This window comes from Lissotriton helveticus, chromosome 3_1, assembly GCF_964261635.1.
Source record: "Lissotriton helveticus chromosome 3_1, aLisHel1.1, whole genome shotgun sequence".
NCBI lineage: Eukaryota > Metazoa > Chordata > Amphibia > Caudata > Salamandridae > Lissotriton > Lissotriton helveticus.
The window spans coordinates 1,134,388,753-1,134,412,295 of NC_136061.1; the positions used below are offsets into that span (position 1 = coordinate 1,134,388,753).

Sequence of the window (23,543 nt, forward strand, 5' to 3'; positions counted from 1 at the left end):
TGCTCAAGCACCTCCCGGAACAATACCGTGACAGAGGAGCACACCTGGTAGAGGAAGGGAAGAGCATCGCCAACTCATGCCTGAAGACAGCCTTGGACGGGGCAGAAACATCCAGCAGACTGATGGCTATAGGCATCACTGAAAGAAGGCAAGCATGGCTCAGGATCTCAGGATTCAAGGCTGAAGTCCAGAACAACATCCTGAACACACCCTTCAGCGGTGAAACATTGTTCGGAGCCCCAGTTGATGATAAGTTCACCCAACTGAAGAAGGACAACGAGACGGCAAGGTCCATGGGAGCCCTGCAGTTCAGAGGGATGAGAAGGGGCACTCCGTCGCGGAGGCCGAACGGCAGAGGTGGAAGCCAGCGAGGAGATTCTCACCAGAGTTTCCACCAGGGGCAACTGAGTGACAGCCAAGGCCCCCAGGGGCAGCAGAGGCAAAACTGGAACTACCAAGGCAGGGGCCAGTCCTTTCGATCGAGAGGAAATGGACGGGGCCAGAGAAGAAGAGGCGGTGAACAGCCCCCCTCTAAGTGACTTCACACGAGAGAAGGTGCTCTACCACCCACACCCTCCGGGGGAGGAGGACGGGAAAACAAAGAGGAGAGGGCTACACGGACAAGACACAAAGGAACATGCAACTCCGGTAGGAGGAAGATTGAGATTTTTTCTCCAGGAGTGGAGAAAAATAACAACAGACAAGTGGATACTCAATATTATGCAGTTCGGGTACTGCATAGAGTTGGAAAAAAGGCCACCAAACAGAAAACCAAAGAAAAGACCGCACTCAGGAAGAGAGCTGCAACTTCTGCAAGAGGAAGCCCAAGAACTCCTCCTCAAAGCGGCCATAGAAAGGGTCCCCTTCAAAGAACGGAACATGGGAGTGTACTCAAACTACTTCCTAGTGCCAAAGGTGGACGAAAGCCTAAGACCCATCCTGGACCTACGGTTCCTGAACAAATACGTCAAAACTCAAAAATTCAAAATGACGTCCCTACAAGAGGTCATTCCTCAGATAAAAGCAGGGGACTTCTTGTCCACCATAGACCTCAAAGATGCATACCAGCACATCCCCATGAACAAGCAGCACAAGCACATGCTAAGGTTCACAGTAAACAAGGATCACTACCAATTCACGACCCTAGCTTTCGGCCTAAAGTCCGCACCAAGGGTGTTCACCAAATGCCTTGCGGCAGTGGCCGCACACCTAAGGAGAAAGGGGCTACACGTGTACCCCTACCTCGACGACTGGCTGGTGAAGGCAAACTGCTACAGGACATGCAAAGAGCATGCAGAACAGGTGACAGGAACGCTAGCAAACCTGGGTTTCTCCATACACTGGGGCAAAAGCTCGATGGAACCAGAGCAAGTGAAGATCTTCCTGGGAGCCCAGATCGACACCATACAATGCAGAGTTACCGAGCGAAAAGAGAACGCTCAGCCTACTGAGGGAGAAACGTCACTACCAGAAGGGGTGATCTCTGACAGTGAGGACTGTGAGCAAGATCTTGGGGATGATGGCATCATGCATCCACCTGGTCCCCAATGTACGCCTACAAATGAGACCACTCCTAGAGTGGCTGCAACAACAATGGTCACAAGCTACAGGAAGTTGGGAGGATCTAGTGGTTGTAACGCACAGGGTGCAGGAAGAGATAAGGTGGTGGACCAAGGAGAGAATAACAGAAGGGAAACCTCTAACACCACCGGACCCAACAGTGACCATCACCACAGACGCATCCCAGAAGGGGTGGGGCGCACACATGAACAGGCTCAGAGTGAGGGGTCTGTGGAGCCCTACAGATGCAGTCAGGCACATCAACTACCTGGAACTGAAAACTGTGTTGCTAGCCCTCAAGGCCTTTCAGAAACACCTACACAACCGGAAGGTGCTAATACAAACAGACAACACCACAACGATGTTTTACATAAACAAACAGGGGGGAACTCCATCGTTCCCGCTGTCAAACTTGGCACAAGAGATCTGGAAATGGGCCATACCACTAAAAATAGACCTGCTAGCCATACACCTGCCAGGGAAGGACAATGTGGAAGCGGATTGGCTCAGCAGGCAGACTTCAGCATCCCACGAGTGGGAACTCAACAGTCAGGAAACAGAGAGTCTATTCAGGAAGTGGGGCACCCCAACAATAGACCTATTTGCAACACACCGGAATGCAAAATGCCAATACTTTGCATCCAGGCAACCAGAGGCACGGTCCCAGGGGAATGCCCTATGGATAAGCTGGTCAAAAACATTTGCCTACGCTTTTCCCCCGATACCACTGATCCCCAGGGTGCTCAACAAATGCATGAAGAGCAACATGACGCTCATCCTTGTGGCACCACAATGGGCCAGACAGACGTGGTATTCTCAGATAATGGAGATGGCGCAGGGGCCTCCCCACAAGTTCTCAAAAAGAAGAGACCTACTCTCCATGGAAAACTGAGGAATCCTACACCCAGAGCGCCTCAACCTCTCAGCCTGGCTCCTGAGGACTTAGAATTTGCACACCTGAAACTACCAGAGAGCACCCTGCGGGTGCTGCGAGAGGCAAGAAGGCCCAGCACACGCAAGTGCTATGGGGAAAAGTGGAAAAGATTCACTCAATGGTGTTGCAAGAAACAACTCCAAAGGAGACTGACCAAGGAGTCCACGGTGCTAAGGTACCTCACACACCTAATCAAGGCAAAGCTAAGCTCATCCTCACTGAGAGTGCACCTAGCAGCGATTGTGGCATACACAAGAGGAGAAACAGGGAGAAGCTTCTTCACATCTCAAGTCGTGAAAAGATTCCTGGAAGGGGCTAAAAGAATAGCGCCTCCAAAGAGAATGCCGCCACCGGCCTGGAACCTAAATGTGGTACTGACGGAGCTCATGAAAGCACCTTTTGAACCCATCCACAAAACATCACTGCAGATGTTGACAATGAAGACGGCTTTCCTGGTGGCAATCACCTCACTACGAAGGGTGAGCGAACTGCAGGCACTCACACTGCAGGAACCCTACATCCAGATACACAGTGACAGGGTCATGATGAGAACTGACCCACACTTCATGCCAAAGGTGGTGTCAAGGTTCCACATGAATCAGAGTATTCAGATCCCTAGCTTCTTCCAAAACCCCACTACAAGCGCTGATAGGTCGCTCCACACCCTAGACGCAAGAAGGGCTGTGATGCACTACATTGAAAGAACGAAGGACCACAGGAAGACGAAACAGTTCTTTGTGTCCTTCGCTAACAGTTACATGGGCAAACCAGTTACTAAAAACACCATAGCCCGATGGATCGCACAGACAATTCAGTTCTGCCACAAGCAAGCTGGCCAGGAGCTAACAGGAGGGGCACAAGCCCACTCCACCAGGAAGAAAGGAGCAACAATTGCCTTCCTGGCCAACACACCGATTCAGGATATATGCCTGGCGGCAACATGGGCTTCAGTGCACACTTTCACAAAGCACTACTGCGTGGATGTACAGATGAACAAGGAAGCACAAGTAGGACAAAAAGTGCTTCAACATATTTTTAGCAACCAACGCTCATCTTCCACCCAACCGCCACAAAAGTAACGAAAACCGCTACAAAATCTATGCACAGCATAGTGAATCCAGAAAGATTCACGCTGCAAAACGAATAGTTTCTTACCTGTCGGTGTAGTTTTGCAGCTTGAAGATCTTTCTGGATTCACTAGCGAACCCACCCGCCTCCGCCAGAAAGATGAGGCTGGAAAAGAGGGTGGAAAAACATGGAAAAGAAAGCAAGTTGGAACAATTACAAAATACGTGGAAACACTAACGTTGAAAAAACAATTAACATACATAGCCATGGATTCACTACAAGGACAAACAAGGAAAAGAGACAGAAAAAAGAATCCGAAGATGGCGCCCAAGGGTGGTAGCTTCCGCCGGAAGCACGCCGACGTCACCGAAGGGACACCAAATGGTGGGACGTCGACGCCCACCTGGGCTACGACAAAAAAAAAATAAGAAAAAAGACTACGATTCCGGACCCAACCACCAGATTGCGGAATATGCACAGCATAGTGAATCCAGAAAGATCTTCAAGCTGCAAAACTACACCGACAGGTAAGAAACTTCGTTTTTTCCCAAAAACCATCCACCAGCACAGAAAGGGCGTTGTACACACTGGACACCAGAAGGGCGGTATTGCACTATATAGAAAGGACAAAGCCAAAGTAGTGCAGAGAGACAAAGCAATTCTTTGTGTCCTTTGCCAGCAGTTTTTTGGGACGACCAGTTACCAATAATACCATTGCACAGTGGATTGCACAAACCATACAACTCTACCACAAACAAGCAGGGCAACAATTACAAGGAGCAGCTCGTGCTTACTCGAGGAAGAAAGGAGCAACAATTGCGTTTCTGGCAAACACACCTAATCAAGACATTTGCCAAGCCCCAACTTGGTCCTCAGTGCACACGTTCACGAAGCACTATTGTGTAGATATTCAAATGACCAAGGAAGCGCAAGTGGGACAGTTCTTACTACACATATTCAGTAACCAGAGCTTCCACCCAGCCACCACAAAACTAACACACCGCTACGAAGTCTATGCACAGCATAGTGAATCCAGAAAGATTCACGCTGTAAAGCGTATAGTTTCCTACCTGTCGGTGTAGTTTTGCAGCTTGAAGACTTTCTGGATTCACTAGCTATCCCACCCTCCTGCGCCAGAAAGATGAGACAGGAAGAAGACTATTCAAACAGGAGAAAGACTTTAAAGATTAAAGAGGTGAAAGAGTAACACAAGACAAAAAAAAAGAATCCAAAGGGTGGGAGCTTCCGGAGGAAGAGTGTCGACATCATCAAGGACACCAAATAGTGGTATGTCGACGCCCACCTGATTCCAGCATCAGTTAAAATTGCACACAGAGGACCTCCTAGAGGGGTCCCCTGAAATCCTCTAGGGCTACAGTTGAACTCAATGGAGAAAACCTGTAACAAAATAAGGCTTCAACCCCACAAGTCTCCAAAGGCCCTTACTAGGGCCTCAGACAAACTGCCCAGGAATGAAGGCCCACTAGTAGCATTTTATTTCAAGATACCTGGTACATGCAGTACGCTTTACTAGGTACTTACAAGTCAATTAAATGTACCGATTGGATGTAAGCCAATTTTACAATTTGTTTAGAGGAGCCAGCACAAACACTTTAGCACTGGTTAGCAGTGGTAAAGAGTACAGAGTCTTAAGGCCAACAAAAATTAATTCAGAAAAACAGGAGGAGTAGAGTTAAAATGTTAGGAGTCGGAAATCATGCCAAGGTTGTTGGGTATACGCTACCCATGATAGAGATCTGGTGTTACAGTTCAATAATTTAATGTCTGGTAAAACTGTTAGGGTAGGTAGATGTTGGGAGTTCCATACGACTGATTTGGGGAGAGACCTGGACTAGAATTGACTAGTATTACTACCTTAACTGAAGAGACATTGCCTATATCTGACATATCTACATTTTGAAAAATGTTTTCCTAGTGAACATTTATGAACCCACAGGTGAAGTCTATGTACAGATTCTATGGTAAATTCCTTGCTAAAAGGAAACAGAGCATTTGTAAAGGTTTTTTTAGGAGAAAACCTTCCTCCTTTTGACCTTAGAAAATATTAAACTGTTGATAATTTAGTATTGTTGTCCGTTTGCTGTTGGATTGAAATCTTTTCCCCCCTCAGTTATTTTTAGATGAATTGCACGAACATGGAACACTGCATTCCATGTCTTCTTGGATGGAGCTGTATCCTACTCTTAGCTCGGACATAAGGTTTTCTAACATGCTGGGGCAGCCTGGTAAGTGCTTATTCTTATCAGTTTTATTTAAAATGTAGCTATTTTTATTAATGAGTTCGACGTGTATGGTCAGTATTTCTACAAAATAGATTTACCTTGTGTTTAGAACTTTGCTGTTTTTGTTGTCCGGATGAACCAATATTGAGCACTCCGATACAGGAGCTAGACTAAGGTGGTGATGTGCCCTCTCCACTTAATAAGGGTGCCACAACCCAAATTTGGGATAAATTACATTTGGTCTATTGTAGGTACTTGGCAAATCTATCCTTCTTGTTATTAAATTGAAGTATGAGGAAAGAAAAAGTGCAAGAACATTACTGCCCCAACAGCTCCCCGGTGACCTCAACCCCAAAACCAAGGATTTTTAAAAAAAAACGTTATTCAGAAACCTTTCACTGGAAATTGATTCTGAATGAACATCTGCCTAACTGGGTTCAGAAAGATACGTCCCTCATCCATCTTGCTTCAGGGTCACCCATTTATCTACTTTACTTTTGGCAATTAAGTATCCAGCTGCAAAATATTTCAGGACATTTGAGCTATGATCCTGGTGTTTCATTATCTTTACTGTCTCAGTAAGGCTACTGAGACTGACGGCCTCCTTCCCGCGATTCACACCAGATTACCTATGCTTGCTCCACTGTGATATCTGATGTTCCAGTGAGTGCAGGATCAGTTCAGTCAATTTCCAATTTCAGAGGAGAATGCAGAAAATCTGCAATGGTGGCTACCGAACTGCCATTGGGTCAGTGGCAGACCCCTCTTCCTGGCCCACCTGGAGCTCAGTTATGAATTGTTCCTGGGTAAAGGTGGCCCCCTTATAGAGGTGAAGAACAGAGGCCTCTGGTCTCCGGTAGAGGCCCACCTCCCCTCAGTCTGCTTGAGCTCGGAGCTAGCCACTTGATGTTCAAGGCTTTTCTTTCTATCAAAGGGAAACTGATGCAGGTGCTCTATGTAGGAAACTGGCTCTGTATATACGATACCATAGTAAGGTATAGTGTGCACAGAGTACAGTGGAACCCCATAAGTGGGCAGAAGTAAAAGTAGATAAAACATCACTCTCTATTTGTGGTAGTGTGGATAAGCAGTAAGGCTTTATCAGAGGGTAGCGTTAATCATTTATTGTTCACACTCAGGCAAGAAATAATGTCACACACTCAGACTGAACTCAGACCAATTTTTTTGTATAAAAAAATATTTAGTTGTATTCTATTTCCTAGAACCAAGCCAGGCCTGGTACAGGTAAGTGTAATTGTACTGTGCAAGAATAATGCGGTAAAGTTTAAAAAAAAGTTTGCAGTTGAATGCAATTGGATTGGTTATAGGTAAGTCATTTGGTTGTAATGTAGTTTGAATTTCTTTTCAGTTACGTTTCAGATTACTTTGTGCATTACTTTTCAGATTACTTCTTAAGTTTCCTAGAAGAAAGGTAATAATCAGTTTTTGTTCATTTGCAATTTCTTATGGTTTCATACAAACCAACTTCACACTTAGAAGAGTTTTCACAGAAAAGCAGTCAGTGCAGTCCTATGGGAGAAAACAGTGTGTTCGAGGCATATGAGCTGCAGAGTGTACACTTAGCACTAGATTGCCACCTGGTGTTGTGCTCGGGTGATTGCAGGTTGTTGTCTTCTTTGAAGAAGTCTTTGTAGTCACGAGATAGGTGACTCCTCCCTTGAACAATACTGCGCATGGTCATCGACTCCATCCTCAGATTGTTTTTTTCCGCCACTGGGTTCAGATGAAAGTACTCCGCTCCGGCTAGAAAAACTTTTCCAGCAACTTCGAAGCGTAAAAACTTTATACAAACAATATCGACATCGAATAGACTATTTTCGACAACATCAGCTACCATACGGTGTGTCGACACGGGCCGTTGGGCCTATCGGCGCCGTACGGCCTACGCCTCATGGACAGAACTCCATTCAAGAGATGCCTGGTATGTTGAGCAACATTCCCTCATAGCGATCATCACGAGGTTTGCAACCTCTGTCTATCACTGGAACACGACGAGTCGACCTGCACAGCTTGTGCATCCTTCCGATCGAAGAAGACCATTCGGGATCGGAGGGCACGTCGACACGAAATGAGAACGGCCCCAGCACCGGAGGCCATCTTCGAGGAGGAGATCTTCGAAGAAGACATCTCCGAGGACGAGGCTCCACTCGCCGCTGAAGAAGACTCCCCTGATCTCCAGATCATATCAGAGGCAGAGGACTCAGATGACTCGATTCCATCTCGTCAACCCATGAATACTCTTGCCCCTGCACCACAGACACTGCCCAAGCCAAAGGCAACGGTCAGCACTCCGCCCATGGGGCCCAGTCGAGACCGAAATATTCTCTCAGACGCCCCGCCTTCGTGCTCGGCTCCGAGGAAAATGACTACGCCTTCAGGTGCCTCGGCACCGACCAAGCCACACGTGCCAATTCCACCTCTTCCATCGGCACCGAAGCACACACTTCCTTCGACACCGAAGGATTCTTCGACACCGAAGCCATAGCATCCTTCGGTGCCCAAAGACAAAGATCCTTCTGCACCCAAACCTAAATATGCACCTGTGCCGAAGCCAAAAACTGTACCGGATCTGCAAAAAGTTCCGGCTCTGAAACCTTCCGGTTCCAAGAATAAGGATGGAAAGCCAAAGACACCTGCTTCCACTCCAACCTCTGTACCAAAGACTCCAAGGACTGATTCAGAGGCACCTAAACCCTCTAACAAGCCTACCAAGCCAAAACCGCCTTCGGCACCGAAAAATTTGCCACGGGACTCTAACGCATCCTACAGCAAAATACACAAAACAACCCCTATCTGCACCGAAAAAGTCAACGCCGAAGAAGGTTGTAGAGGAAGAAGAACTGTTTAGACCAGATCCTAAACAAAAGAAGGTCCTATCAACCCAAAAACTGGACATGTGGAAGCTATTCCTCACAAGAAGAGACCAGCAAACACACCACTTCTTCTTGTGGTTCCTGCCAAAAAGGATTGTGCAGCTTCGCCAATGCACCCTTACTCTCCTTTACCTTCCTCCTCTACTATTCCTCCTTACTTTTCACCAAGAGTTTCTCCTGTTCAATCTCCTGCATCATCACAGCACACGGATGATGAGTATGATATAGGTGGGGGGGATGACACACCAAACCCACACACATACCCTGTAGATGAAGGTATCAACCCAGTTACATATCCTACAGATGAAGATATATATGAGTACCCACCAAATAATGTGCCTGACATTCCTGATCCTCAGTCCTACCCAACAAAACCTTCCCCTCCAGAAGATAGCATTGGGTTTAATCACCTCTTAAATAGAGCTGCCCTTTACCACGGAGTTACAATGCACTCTGATGCCATTGAGGAGGATTTTTTACTGGACACGTTTGAGCAGTCGCCAAGGTCTATACAAATACTACCCATGATCAAAGGAGTCATTAAACATGCTCCTGAAACATTTAAAGACCCTGTGTGTTGTAGTGTGTTAAATCCAAGAATAGAAAAGAAATATAGACCAGCACCATCTGATCCAGTCTATATTAAGGGACATCTGCCACTAGACTCCCTAGAAGTATCCAATGCACGGAAAAGAGCTAATTCCTAGACTTCTGGCGACATGCCCCCTCCTGACACAAAATCCAAGGTTATTGATGCATCAGATAAACGGATTGCTGCGCAGGCTACAAATATATGGCGCATAGCAAATACACAAGCCCTGCTCTCACGCTATGACAGGGCTCACTACGATCAATTAGAAAAACTGTTAGAGCACCTACCAGATCAATACAAAGATCAGGCAACAGAGCTCATACAAGAAGCCAAATTAACATCCAAAGCCTCAATTAAATGTGCACTAGATGTAGCTGACACAGCATCCAGAGCAGTCAATACTAGTGTTATACTCAGACGACATGCGTGGTTACGCATTTCCGGGTTTAAGACGGAGGTGCAGACTACCATCTTGAACCAGCCTTTCAATCAAAACCAATTGTTTTGGCCGGAAGTAGACACCACACTAGACAAGCATTTGCAATGCAATAGGTCTCGCATTAGGAAAGTTTGAGCTATTGGTATTGTAAATGACACATTTTGTATTTGTGTTGGTTTTGAAAATAGCTAAATTAATAGCTTTGTCATTTACAATGCCAATAGTTTTAACTTTCGCAAATGTGACACCTATAGCATTTGTAATGCAATATGTGTTGTATTTACGTGACTTACATGTAGTGATATTACAAATAACAATGGCTTTTTTTTAATAATTAATACGTACATAAGTTATTGTAATTTATAATGGCAATAGCTTAAACTTTGGTAAATAACTTTTGTGAAGATTATGTTCAGTGTATTTTATTGTGACGAAAATCCAGGAACAGAAGTGAAATATTCACACCTTTTGTGACATTTGTAATAAAGCTTGAAACATTGAGAGAACATATTTGAACCAGTTGTTGTTGAATGGTTGCTCAGATTGATGCTGGGGTGGCGCTGAGTGATTTTGTGGTGCCCCTGAGTGATGCTGTGGTGGTGCTGAATGATGCTGTGGTGATGCGACAGATAGAAAGAGTGAGTGCGATATATAGATAAAGTGAGGGTGACAGATAGATAGAGGGAGGGCGATAGATAGAGGGATTGCGATAGTGAGTCAAGTCAAGTCAGAAATTTGTATAGCGCGCTACTCACCCAGAGGGTCTCAAGGCGCTTGAGGGAAAGGGGATCGTTACTGATCGAATAGCCAGGTCTTGAGTTGCTTCCTGAAGGAGAGGTGGTTCTGGGTAAGACGGAGGTGAGAGGGGAGGGAGTTCCAGGTCTTGGCCGCTAGGTAAGAGAAGGATCTTCCTCCCATGGTGGTTTTTCGGATGCGTGGGATCACGGCGAGGGCTAGGTTTGACGATCGAAGTTGGCAGTTGGGGGTGTAAAAGGAAAGGCGATTGTTGAGGTAGCTGGGTCCTTGGTTGTGGAGGGCCTTGTGTGCGTGAGTGAGGAGACGGAATGTGATTCTCTTGCTGATAGGGAGCCAGTGCAGGTCTCTGAGGTGTTCTGATATGTGGTTGTGTCGAGGTAAGTCCAGGATGAGTCGGGCGGAGGCGTTTTGAATGCGTTGAAGTCTTTTCTGCAATTTGGCTGTGGTTCCGGTGTAGAGGGTGTTTCCGTAGTCTAGTCAGCTGGTGACAAGTGCTTGGGTGACCATTTTCCTGGTTTCGGTGGGGATCCATCGGAAGATCTTTCGGAGCATGCGTAGGATGTTAAAACATGATGATGAGACGGCGTTGACTTGTTTGGTCATGGAGAGGGATGAGTCAAGGATGAATCCTAAGTTGCGAGCATGGTCTGTTGGTTTGGGTGCGCTGCCTAGGGCCGGGGGCCACCATGAGTCGTCCCAGGCAGAGGGGGAGGTTCCTAGGATGAGGACTTCCGTCTTGTCCGAGTTCAGTTTTAGGCGGCTGTTCTTCATCCATTCGGCTAAGTCTTTCATCCCTTCGTGTAAGTTGTAAGTTGGTTTTGGCGGTGATTGGGTCTTTGGTGAGGGAGAGGATCAGTTGGGTGTCGTCAGCGTAGGAGATGATATGTAGGTTATGTTGGCGTGCGATGGATGCGAGGGGGCTCATGTAGACGTTGAAGAGGGTGGGACTGAGCGAAGATCCTTGTGGTACGCCGCATATGACTTCGGTTGCTTCTGATCTGAAAGGGGGGAGACGGACTCTTTGTGTTCTTCCGGCGAGGAATGAGATGATCCAGTCCAATGCCTTATCTTGTAATCCGGCGTTCCTGAGGCGTTGAACTAGGGTGTGGTGGCATACCGTGTCGAACGCTGCGGAAAGATCCAGGAGGATGACGGTCACTGTTTCCCCGTTGTCGAGCAGTGTTCGGATGTCGTCTGTGGCTGCGATGAGGGCGGTCTCGGTGCTGTGGTTAGCTCGAAAGCCGGACTGTGAGGGGTCAAGGGAGCCGTTAGACTCAAGGAAGGCGGCGAGCTGGTTGTTGACGGTCTTCTCAATTACTTTTGCGGGAAACGGGAGGAGAGAGATGGGGCGGTAGTTGTTAAGTTCAGTGGGGTCTGCAGAAGGTTTCTTTAGAAGGGCGCGGAGTTCGGCATGCTTCCAGCTTTCCGGGAAGGTAGCGGTGTCGAAGGAGCAGTTGATATCTCGGAGTTGGGGTGCGATGACGGAGTCGGCTTTATTGAAGATGTGGTGGGGGCATGGGTCTGTTGGAGATCCGGAGTGGATGGAGTTCATCATGCGGATGGTGTCATCGGTGCTGATTGGGGCCCAGGCGCGGAGGGTGGTGGTGGGGGGCTTCAGTACAAAGGTAGGGGGTGAGGAGAGGTCACAGAAGCTGTTATGTATGTCTGCGATCTTGCTGTGGAAAAATGAGGCTAGTGAGTCGCATAGATCTTGAGATGGAGTGATGTCGTTGTTGCCGGCGCTGGGATTGTTGAGCTCATTGACAATGCTGAAGAGTTCTTTGCTGTTGTGGGCGTTGTTGTCTAGTCGGTCTTTAAATGCTGACTTCTTAGTGGTGCGGATCAGTTGGTGGTGCTTGCGGGTGGCGATCTTGAAGGCGGTCATGTTTTCTGCGGTTGGGTTTTTTCTCCATGTTTTCTCGAGGGTGCGGCAGTTCTTTTTGGAGTTCTTGAGGTCGTCGTTGAACCAGGAGGCTTTTTTGCTTCCTGGTATGTTGGGACGGTTTTTCAGGGGTGCTAGTTCGTCAGCGCAATGGTTGATCCATTGTGCGAGATTAATGGCTGCTTGGTTTGGGTCTGTAGATCTGGCGGGAGGGTTTTGGTTCAGTGATGTGGTGAGCTGGTCGAGGGTAATTTTGTTCCAGCTTCTGCGGGGAACCTGTTGTGGTTGGTGGTGGGTCGTTGTCTTTCTGAAGCTGAAGTGAACGCAGCTATGGTCCGTCCAGTGGAGTCCTGTGGTGTGATTAAAGGAGATGTTTGCTGGAGGAGAAGATTGGGTCGAGAGTGTGTCCGGCGTAGTGGGTGGGGGTGTTCACCAGCTGTTTGAGTCCGAGATTGGCGAGGTTGTCGAGCAGGGTGGCGGTGTTGTTGTCGTTGTTATTCTCCAGGTGAAAGTTGAGGGCTCCTAGGAGAATGTAGTCCTCGGAAAGGAGGGTGTGTGGGCTGACAAGGTCAGCGATGTCTTCGCAGAATTGTGTACAAGGGCCTGGGGGTCTGTTAATCAGGGTGCCTCTGAGTGTTGTCTTGGGGTCGGTGTGTATCTGGAAGTGGAGGTGTTCGGTGGCTGTGATGGTATCGTCTGAGCTGGTCGAGATGCGGATGGTGTTCTTGTGGACGATCGCGATGCCTCCTCCTGTTTTGTTGATGCGGTCTCTTCGGATGATCTTGTATCCCTCCGGGATGGCTATGGCGATGTCGGGTGCTGATGAGGCGTTCATCCAGGTTACCGTGAGAAAGGCGATGTCCGGAGTAGTGGTGTCGAGTAGGTTCCATAGTTCAATGGCGTGTTTGTGGACCGAGCGGGTGTTGAACAGGATGCACTTCAGGTGGTTGTTGTTGGAGCTCTGTTTGGCGTATGTGGTTGTAGTGTGGGTCCTGATGCAGCAGAATTTGCAGGATTGGCAGCGGAAGGGTCCATGCGTTCGGCCTGGGACAGCTCGGTGGCAGTCAGGGAGTCTTCCGTTGTTGAGGGCAGTGAGGGTTGTGGTGTCGTATGTCCTGCGGGGTGGATTGCAACTGCAGGGGCCAGGGGTTCTGGCGTTGGGCGCGGTCCAGGCGCGGACGGGCGTAGACGGGCTTACCTTTGGCGCGCTTAGGGCGCGATCGCTGCGCGTAAGAGTCTGTCATAAGTGGATAGTGAAGGGGGGGCGGAGCGAGGGAGGAGCAGCTGGGAGGCGGGAGCGGGGTGGCGAGTGGGGAGGGGATCGCTCGGCGATGCTGTAGGGAACGGGGGTGGGGCCGCGGGGGAGCAGCAGCGGGGAGCGGGGTGGAGAGACGGGCTCGATCAACAAAATGGCACCAAACAACAACAAGGCGAGATTGGGGGCACAGTAACTTAATTCTACCAGGGTCACGAAGCAGGCGCTACAGTCTGGCACAGATACTTAAAGTAAAGCAGGCGAGCTACCACACAGTGTCAATACACGCCGTGTCAATACGATACCAGATACCAGCACAGGATTCAGGGTCACGATGCAGGCGAGCTACCACACAGTGTTAATACACGCCGGATACCAGCACAGGATTCAGGGTCACGATGCAGGCGAGTTACCACACGGTGCAGGCAGTGCGGCTTGGAGCGGGTGGAGCGACCGGTTCTGACCAGGTCAGGCCGGTCACAGCTCTACACCCCTCGGGTCAATCCTTAAGTTCCAGTGGGAGGGAGGAGCAGCTGGGAGGCGGGAGCGGGGTGGCGAGTGGGGAGGGGATCGGTCGGCGATGCTGTAGGGAATGGGGGTGGGGCCGCGGGGGAGCAGCGGCTGGGAGCGGGGTGGAGAGACGGGCTCGGACAACAAAATGGCACCAAACAACAACAAGGCGAGATCGGGGGCACAGTAACTTAATTCTACCAGGGTCACGAAGCAGGCGCTACAGTCTCTGTTGTTCCACTTGTGTGCTCAATAACAAAATCGAAATGGCATGTAAAGATTTTCCGTATATACAATCAAGACTTCCCATTGAACTTGTGTTATCTTTATCTTAGGGTTCAATAAAGTACAGCAAGAAAAAGAGGAAAACCATCTTTACTTCATCTAGTATCAGGTGACGCACATATCAGATTTAAACAAGTGCACCGCATCGATGCAACTTCTGCAAAAGGGTTGTAAATTATGAAAAAAGTGACCGTACCACTGCTCCCATCTATGTTAGGTGGAGAGGTCCTTCATGACGTTTGAGGGGATCAGAATGGCTTGCTGTCAGAAAGGCATCAGGGGCCGAAAACAAGCTCTTGGCATTGCTGTGGGGAGGGGGGAGGAGAAATGTGACACGGCTGGCGGCTGTGAAAAGTGCGAAATGAAAGCCTTTGATGCAGCAGGGGGCGGAGCGGATCCCTTTCAAGTGAAGCTGCAGACGGCACCACGCTGGGGAAGCAACAGATGGCTGGCTTTCATGTGCACGCGCTTTTTAGGTCAATGCGCTTGCGCATTGAGCTTGCTTTTCACGGGCACAGCATCAAATCGCCCGATGGTTAAGCTCTGGTTAAGCCCCAATATCTCTCGCAAGCTCAATGCGCAAGCGCATTGACAGGCTCGACCTAAAAAAAATAAAAAAGGACACAGACACAGCTAAGTCTATGGGAGCATTACAATCCACACAGACTAGAAGTTCTTTACGCCGCTCCTATTATAGAGGAGGCTCCAAGCAAACAGGTGCAGATACAACATCAGCTTTCATAACGCACACACAGACCTCCTCTAACAAAGGCTACTTTAGAGGAGGATACAGAGGCAATAACAATAAGGGAAGAGGCAGAGGTAACAACAACAACCGCTCCTCTTCCACTCCCAAACAGTGACTTCCCTCTGCTTCCCTACAGCATTCCACTCCCGTGGGGGGCAGATTATCACAGTTCCTACCTGTCTGGAATTCTATCACAACAGACAGGTGGGTGAGACAGATTATCCAACATGGCTACTGCCTAGAACTCACAGCAAGCCCCCCAAACATACCACCCAGGCAGCGTCCAATGTCTACAGACCATCTGACTCTGCTTCAACAGGAAGTTCTAGCGCTTCTACAAAAGGATGCTATTCAATTAGTTCCTTTAGAAGAACAGGGAACAGGAGTCTACTTCCTGTACTTTCTAATCCCCAAGAAGGACGGGACACTAAGGCCAATTCTCGACCTCAGGCCCCTCAACCATTACATATAATCAGATCATTTTCACATGATCACTCTGCAACAAGTACTCCCACTACAACAAGGCGATTTTCTTTCAACACTAGACCTAAAGGACGCCTATTTTCTCATTCCTATACATCCTGCTCACAGGAAGTATCTAAGGTTTGTCATACAAGGACAGCACTATCAATTCAAAGTCCTTACATTCGGGGTCACAATGGCACCACGAGTGTTCACAAAGTGCTTAGCAGTAGTAGCATCACATCTCAGAAGACAACAGATACATGTCTTTCCTTACCTCGACGATTGGCTCATAAAAGCAACATCATTCAGTCAGTGTCCAACACACAAATCAGACAATTCAAACATTGCACAACTTGGGGTTCACAATAAACTACACCAAGTCGCACCTGCAGCCTTTGCATGTGCATCAGTACCTAGGAGCGACCATAGACACATCTACAGCTCGAGCTATCCCAGTCCAGCCAGGATACACAGCATTAAAGCCGTAGTCTCCATTTTTCAACACCAGCAGCCTCTCCAAGCCAGAGTGTTCATGAGACTAATAGGCATGATGGCATCTTGCATCTTCATAGTTCCACATGCAAGATTGCAAATGCGCCCATTACAAGAATGTCTAGCACAACTGTGGAATCCGGCTCACGGTCAGCTCACAGACCTGGTGTTGGTAGACAGCCGTACATATCGCTCTCTGCAATGGTGGAACACCAAAAACTTGACAAAAGGACGGCCGTTCCTTGAGCCTGTTCCATAGATAGTGCTCGCGGCAGACGCATCCCTCACAGGATGGGGAGCCCATCTCTTACATTATACCACACAAGGCCAATGGAACAACCAACAAACACTGTTCCATATCAACCATCTAGAGCTGCTAGCAATTTTCCTAGCACTCAAAACGTTTAAATTGCAAGTACAAAACAATGCTGTCTTAATCCGGACGGACAATATGACAGCCATGTACTATATACAAAAACAGGGGGGGGGGGACACTCTCTGCAACTGTCCCAGCTCGCGCAGAACATTTGGAGATGGGCCATTCCTCAAAACATACATCTGGCAGCAGAACACCTTCCGGGAGTTCACAATCAGATACCAGATCTGTTAAGTCGGCAGTCACAACAGATTCAGGAATGGGAAATACATCCACCAGTTCTTCAGCCATTCTTCCGAATGTGGGGGCATCCACAGATAGATCTGTTTGCCACCCACGAAAATGCAAAATGCCCAACCTTCGCCGCCAGGTTTCCACACCCACGGTCGGAAGGGAATGCGATATGGATTAACTGGTCAGGCAGATTTGCGTACGCTTGTCCGCCTCTCCCACTCATTCCACTAGTAGTGCGCAAACTCAGACAACAGTCTCTCAAACTAATACTAGTAGCTCCCACATAGGCACGTCAGCCGTGGTTCACCACACTACTAGATCTCTCGCTGGTTCCACATCAAAAATTACAGCTCACACCCTCCCTGTTAACACAGAACCATGCAGAAATAAGACACCCAGAACCAAGCCAACTGAATTTGGCGATCTGGCTCCTGAAGTCTTAGAGTTTGGTTACTTAAACCTACCACCAGACTGTATGAGCATCATTAAAGAAGCTAGAAAACCCACTACCAGAGCGTGTTATGCCGCTAAGTGGAAAAGATTTGCAATGTATTGTAACAATAATCACATTGATCCACTGGATGCTTCCATCCAAAATATCATTTGTTACCTTTTACATCTACAAAGGTCCTATTTAGCTTTATTCTTCCATACGCCTGCATCTGGCAGCAATTGCAGCCTATTTACAGAATAGGCAACATCTATCTCTCTTCAGAGTACCTGCAATCAAAGCGTTCATGGAAGGATTAAAACGAATAATCCCACCTAGGTTACCACCTGCTCCGTGTGGAACCTGAACATTGTCCTTACAAGACTCATGGGACCCCCTTTCGAGCCTTTACACAAGTGTGAATTGCAATTCCTAACATGGAAAACTGCTTTCCTTGTTGCCATCACATCTCTTAGAAGAGTTAGTGAAATACAAGCGTTCACAATGCAAGAATCATTTTTTCAAATACATCCTAATAAAGTGGTTCTTAGGTCTAATCCAAAATTTCTGCCAAAGGTTATCACTCCTTTTCATCTTAACCAATCTGTAGAGCTACCTGTGTTTTTCCAAAACCCAGACTCTGTTCCAGAAAGGGCTTTACACACCGTAGATGTTAAAAGAGCTCTGTTATACTATATAGATAGGACTAAATCCTTTAGAAAGACAAAACAATTATTTGTATCTTTCTCTCTCCCACACAAAGGTGACCCCATCTCTAAGGGGGGGGATTGCCAGTTGGATTTTAAAGTGTGTACAAATATGCTATCAAAAAGCTAAACGCACACTAACAATTCCTCCTAGAGCGTACTCCACTAGCAAACTAGGAGCCTCTATGGCTTTCTTAGGAAATATACCACTAGAGGACATATGCAAGGCAGCAACATGATCTACACCACACACCTTCACTAAACACTATTGTGTTGATGTGCAGTCCAATCAGCAAGCTGTGGTGGGCCAAGCTGTCCTTAGAACACTGTTTCAAACTACTTCAACGGATACAAGCGACCACCGCTAGGGGAGACACTGCTGCACAATCAATGCTAAGTGTACACTCTGCAGCTGATATGCCTCGAACGGAAAATGCTACTTACCAGTATGCATCTGATATTGGCATGTAGAGCTGCAGAGTCGTACACGCCCTCCCGCCTCTCCGGGACTTGTATCCATTCCAGTTCTCATCTTACTTAGATGCACACTCATGGACATCCTTTCTCTTTACTTCTACTAACTCCATCATTTCCCATCATGGCGAAAAACAATCTGACAATGGAGTCGATGACCATGCGCAGTATTGTTCAAGGAAGGAGTCACCTATCTCGTGACTACAAAGACTTCTTCCAAGACAACAACCTGCAATCATCCGAGCCCAACACGAGGTGGCGATCTAATGCTAAGTGTACGACTCTGCAGCTCTGCATGCCAAGAACAGATGCATACTGGTAAGTAGCATTTTCCTTTCGGTTTAATGGTAAGTTCTTAGGTTTTGGAGTTGGTATTCTGGGGTTAGAACCTGGGTTCCCACTGGGTCCAGGATGCACTTAAAGCACCCTCAGCGGAACTAGGGCGGCCGGGTACAGAGTGCTGAGGCCCAAAGTTATTCAGTGGGGGATAGCGAGTCTCCGGTTGGTGGCTGCTCATAAGCAGGCCACAGGTTGTGAGAGCAAAGCTCCTGGACTTAAGCTCAGGGCAAAGGGAATCCGGTTTAGCACACAAAGTGCACCCGCTGTGGCGCAGGGGTGGCTGGGAGCAGGGTGCTGTTTTGGCGTTGGATGCCTTGTTTTCAATGGGGATTTTCGGTTTTGGTTTTTAGCTGCAGGCTCGGTCCAGGAAGACTTCCTGGAGAAACCAACAGCTGGACTGGTAAGTTGGAGGGCTTGTTGACTTAGGTACACCTCTGGTACTCTTCTTTAGGGCACAGGGCGGCTAGATGCAGGGGTGTCCTTTGAGGTCGGATTACGCCTCATCGGGCCACTAGCGGTTGGGGGGTCTCCGTGCATTGGCTGCAGGCAGCGTCGGAGCCCTGGATGGCTCATTCCACAGTGGACTCTGATTCTGGAGCCCTGGTGAACCTTGCTGGGACCGGTGAGCCACTCCGACTCAGGCCATAGGCGTTGGGTGCAGTGGTGGTTCCAGGCGACTGGTTTCTTTAACCTCAGCAAGCTCCAAATCTTTCTTGGCCGTTTCTTTTTAAGAGAGCTGCTGTTCACAGGAGAACCGGTCTTTGTTGAAGGCAGTCAATCCTCCCAGGGGTTCTGGAGGTCCCTGGCTGCAGGACAAGGCGACTTTTGGCGCAGGAACTTTGGATACTGCAGATGGGCTGGGGCCAAGTCAGTTCTTCTCTGCAGTCTCCTCTGCTGGTAGTCTTGGTTCGTCGTCCTTCTTTGTAGGTTGCGGGAATCTGTCTTCTTGGTTCAGGGCGTTACAGGGGTCTCGAGATCAGTAGCCAATGGGCTACTGAACTTGGGGGGACTACATCCTTGGTGCGCTCACCCCCACGTGGGGAAGTGGGCACAATCCCTAATCCTGATTGGGGAGTGCCTGCCATCTGCAAAATGGTGGGCACTGAAGAGTGGGCCTCACCTCGCCTCCCCCACCTGAGGGGTGGGGTTGGCAGCGGTGGCCACACCTTCTGGGCTGACTAATTTTTCCTGCCGAGAAGGAGGGGAGACAGGAGGGGGCCTGCTCCTGATAGCAGGAGAGGCTGGGGGTCGCAATACAAAGGCTGCAAGGCCTTTGAAGCTCCCCTGCCACAAATGGCTCTTTCTGGCCTAGGAAGGTGTGATCACCTCCTCCCAGGAAAGGCTTTGTTTCTGAGCTCAGGGAGCGAAAGCTCCCACCCCACGGGTCCAGAAACATGTCTCGTGGTGGCAGGCTGGTGTGTACCAGTCAGGTAACCCCCCCCCCCCCACCCCACCCGAGGCTTGTCGTTTTTAAGGGGGCGTCTCCAAGATGCCCTCTGAGTGCATTTTTCATTAAATCCTACACTGGCATCAGTGTGGGTTTAATGTGCTGAAAAGTTTGTTACCAAACTTCCCAGAGTTCAGTAAAGCCATCCCAGCACCATGTACTCTTAATGGCATTACTGCCCTTACAATGTCTAAGAATTGGCTTAGGCACTGTAAGGGTACAGGGCTCTTGTACCTGTACCCTCACCACTGGTAAGTGCACCCAGCTAGAGGGGTAGGGTCTGTGCCATGTCTACTTCACTTTGTTCTGCACCAAAACACACAGCCTGTAATGGCAATGTGTGTGTGTAAATTTAGAGGGCCTCTAAGGGTGGCACAATAAGTGTGCAGCCCTCAGACGTCTTTCCTGGCCACAGTGCCCTAGGTACCTATGGTACATTTTACAAAGGACTGAAGGCCTGACGTGGCCAGAGGTGCCAATTTGGGGTACAAGGTACAGTTTTGGGAAAGAACACAGGCCCTGGGAACCTGATTGGCATGGGCCCAGGGCACATCAAGTCAAAGTGCATCAGTAGTCTGGCAAAAAGTGGGGTGGTTACCGCAACAGAAACCCAGATTCCTACAGTAGGGACCCTGTGCACTACAATCGAAACCACATCAAGACCAGGCAAAAAGTGGGGGCTAACCAAGTCAAGAGGCACTTTCTCACACCCTCTTTGCCCAACAGCAGGCTGACTGCAGGCAAGTCATGAATCAGTATGCTGAGCACTTCTCTTTGACCCCTGATCAGACTAACTGGTGTACACATGATGAGGACACTGGGGACAGCCTACCTGTCAAAAATAAAATCTACAGGCAGTCTGATCATGTCAAAGAGCGCATCAAAGCTGAAGTAAGCAAGAAGCTGGACTTGAGTCATTGATCCCTTTGAAAACCTGTGGGTCAGCCCAGTTGTCTTAGACACCACACCTTACATCCAGGGTGGTAAAAAAAAAAGGAGCGGTTTTGTGTGGACTATAGGGGCCTCAATGCATTAACCAAGACAAATGCACACCCAATTCCGAGGGCTGACAAATTTATTGAGAGGTTTAGGGGCAGCCAAGTATCTCAGCACTTTTGATTTGACATCAGGGTACTGGCAGATTGTTCTGACTCCTGGAGCAAAAGAGAAATCCGCATTCTCGACCCCAGATGGGCATTATTCGTTTTGCAGCGTGAATCTTTCTGGATTCACTTTTCTGTGCATTATTCCGCGGTCTAGTGGTTGGGTCCGGAAATGTAGTCTTTTCTTTCTTTTTTTTTTTTTTTTTTTTTTTTTGTAGCCCAGGTGGGCGTCGACGTCCCACCTTTTGGTGTACTTGCTGTGACGTCGGCACGCTTCCTGCGGAAGCTCCCACCTTTGGGCGCCATCTTCAGATTCTTTTTTCCGTCGTTGTGGTCTGAATCGTCACCGAGAGGCTCCAGAGTTTTTGGAGGAAAGAAGAGGAAAAAGACTAATCTTACACAGAAAAGATTGGAGAAGATACCGAGATCACCAAGCCGGGACGACGAAGGAGGAGAACTTCGAGATCTTCAAAGTCCAACGGAGAATGCGCACACAGGGGGCCCCCTGAGCGCAGGAATGGACAAAACACCTTTTAAATTCTGCCGTAACTGCCACCACAAATACGTGCAAAAGGACCAGCACCCGGTCTGCAACCTCTGCTTGCCGGTCGACCACTAGAGCAAAGATTGCAACGCCTGCTCTGCCTTCACCCCGAAGACACTCAGGGTTAGAGAGAGACCGAGGAGAGCCAACTACACCATGTAAGGCAAATGCCAACCTCCGTCGCTTTGGGACCTGGGCCTCTCCAGCGACAAAGAGGACAACATCGCCGTGGGACCAGATAACTACACGGTCGTAGAGACCGATAAGAAGGCATCTAAAGAGGTAGGAGAGACGTCGACCCCTAAACCCCCGACAGACTCTCGAAAAACAGAGTAAGTCCTCGAAGGGAGCACTGGCGCCGAAAATCTCGTCGACCGCAGTTGCATCCAAGGACAAACAGCCCAGCGGATCCTTCGAAGACCGACAAAAAGCTAAGGTCGTCGAAGCACGTCCCCGAAAAGGACCACTCAACTTCGAAGGAGAAGAACCCGAAGGTCGTTTCCACGTCGACGAGTAGGTCGAAGATATCGGCCAAAACGCTCGACGCCGAACATGTCGCCCAGATGGAGAGGAAAAAGAGAAGGCTCGAGGCCGAAATGGAGAACATCCTGCAAAGGAAGAGAGAGTTCGACGAGAAAATGAAAAGGTTCATGATTCCGTCGAAGCCGCCACCGATCGTCGAAATAGAAGAGCGGTTTGACGCCGAAGGGCCGCCAAAAACTCCAGAGCCCCAGGAACACCTAGAGGAAGAGGGCCTTTACTACGAGGAAGAAGGCGACGATGACCAGCGAACGAGTTTCGGCTCGGCATCCTCGATGGCATAGGACCTGGAATGGCAGGACCTCGACTCCGAAAACCCGGAAGAGCCCGTGGAGACTTATCCTTCGAGGCCTTCGCCGCCAGATGACATTGGGGCCTATAACATGGTCATCAAGAACGCAGCAGCGGCTTATGGAGTCAAACTGGAGGAGGAAAATCCTAAGCCATGTTTCCTCTTAGAGACCCTACTCCCCACTCGAACAAAGAGTCAGTTCCTCCCCATGCTTCCGAGTGTCATGGACCAAGGGAGAGAGGCGTTCAAAGACCCAGCGACCTGCAGGTCTGTCACACCTAGGACTGAGAAAAAATACAAGCACTTCTCTCCGGATCCTCCCTACATCCAGGGATCCGTCACGGCGGACTCCATTATTGCGGCAACAGCCAGGAAGAGGGCAAACATCCCAACAACATCAGGCCCACCGCCAGACAAAGAAAGTAGGAGGATGGACCTAACTGGGAGAAAAATAGAAAGAAATGCAGCGGTACACTGGCGCATGGCGAACTCCAATGCCCTACTGAACAGAGACCAGTACCAGCATTGGGACGAGATCGGACAACTGCTCAAGCACCTCCCCGATGAATACCAGCAAAGAGCATAACACCTGGTGGAGAAAGGGAAAAATATAGCAAATGAAAAATATAGCAAAAGCTTGCCTGAAAACAGCCTTGGATGGGGCTAACACATCCATCAGACTTATGATAATAGGAATCACAGAAAGAAGGCATGCCTGGCTCAGGATCTCAGGCTTCAAGCCGGAAGTACAGAACAACATTCTGAGCACTCCTTTAAATGGAGAGACACTGTTCGGGCACCGGTGGATGAAAAACTCACCCAGCTCAAGAAAGAAAATGAAACTGCAAGGTCCATGGGGGCCTTACAATTCAGAGGAATGAGAAGGGGTACCCCGACACGTAGACCAAACGGAAGGGGAGGAAACCAGCTGGGA

The 23,543-nt window shown here is 48.8% G+C and overlaps 1 protein-coding gene across 4 annotated transcripts in view; it reads left to right on the plus strand.

The window, feature by feature from the left end:
- PRPF40A (pre-mRNA processing factor 40A) overlaps positions 1 to 23,543 on the plus strand; it is an 879,874-nt gene that overhangs the window by 430,290 nt on the left and 426,041 nt on the right. For all 4 annotated transcript variants that reach the window (XM_078681728.1, XM_078681731.1, XM_078681729.1 and 1 more), the window contains exon 18: positions 5,694 to 5,808. In XM_078681728.1, the coding sequence (XP_078537854.1) occupies positions 5,694 to 5,808 (115 nt within the window). The remainder of the gene's footprint in view (positions 1 to 5,693; positions 5,809 to 23,543) is intronic.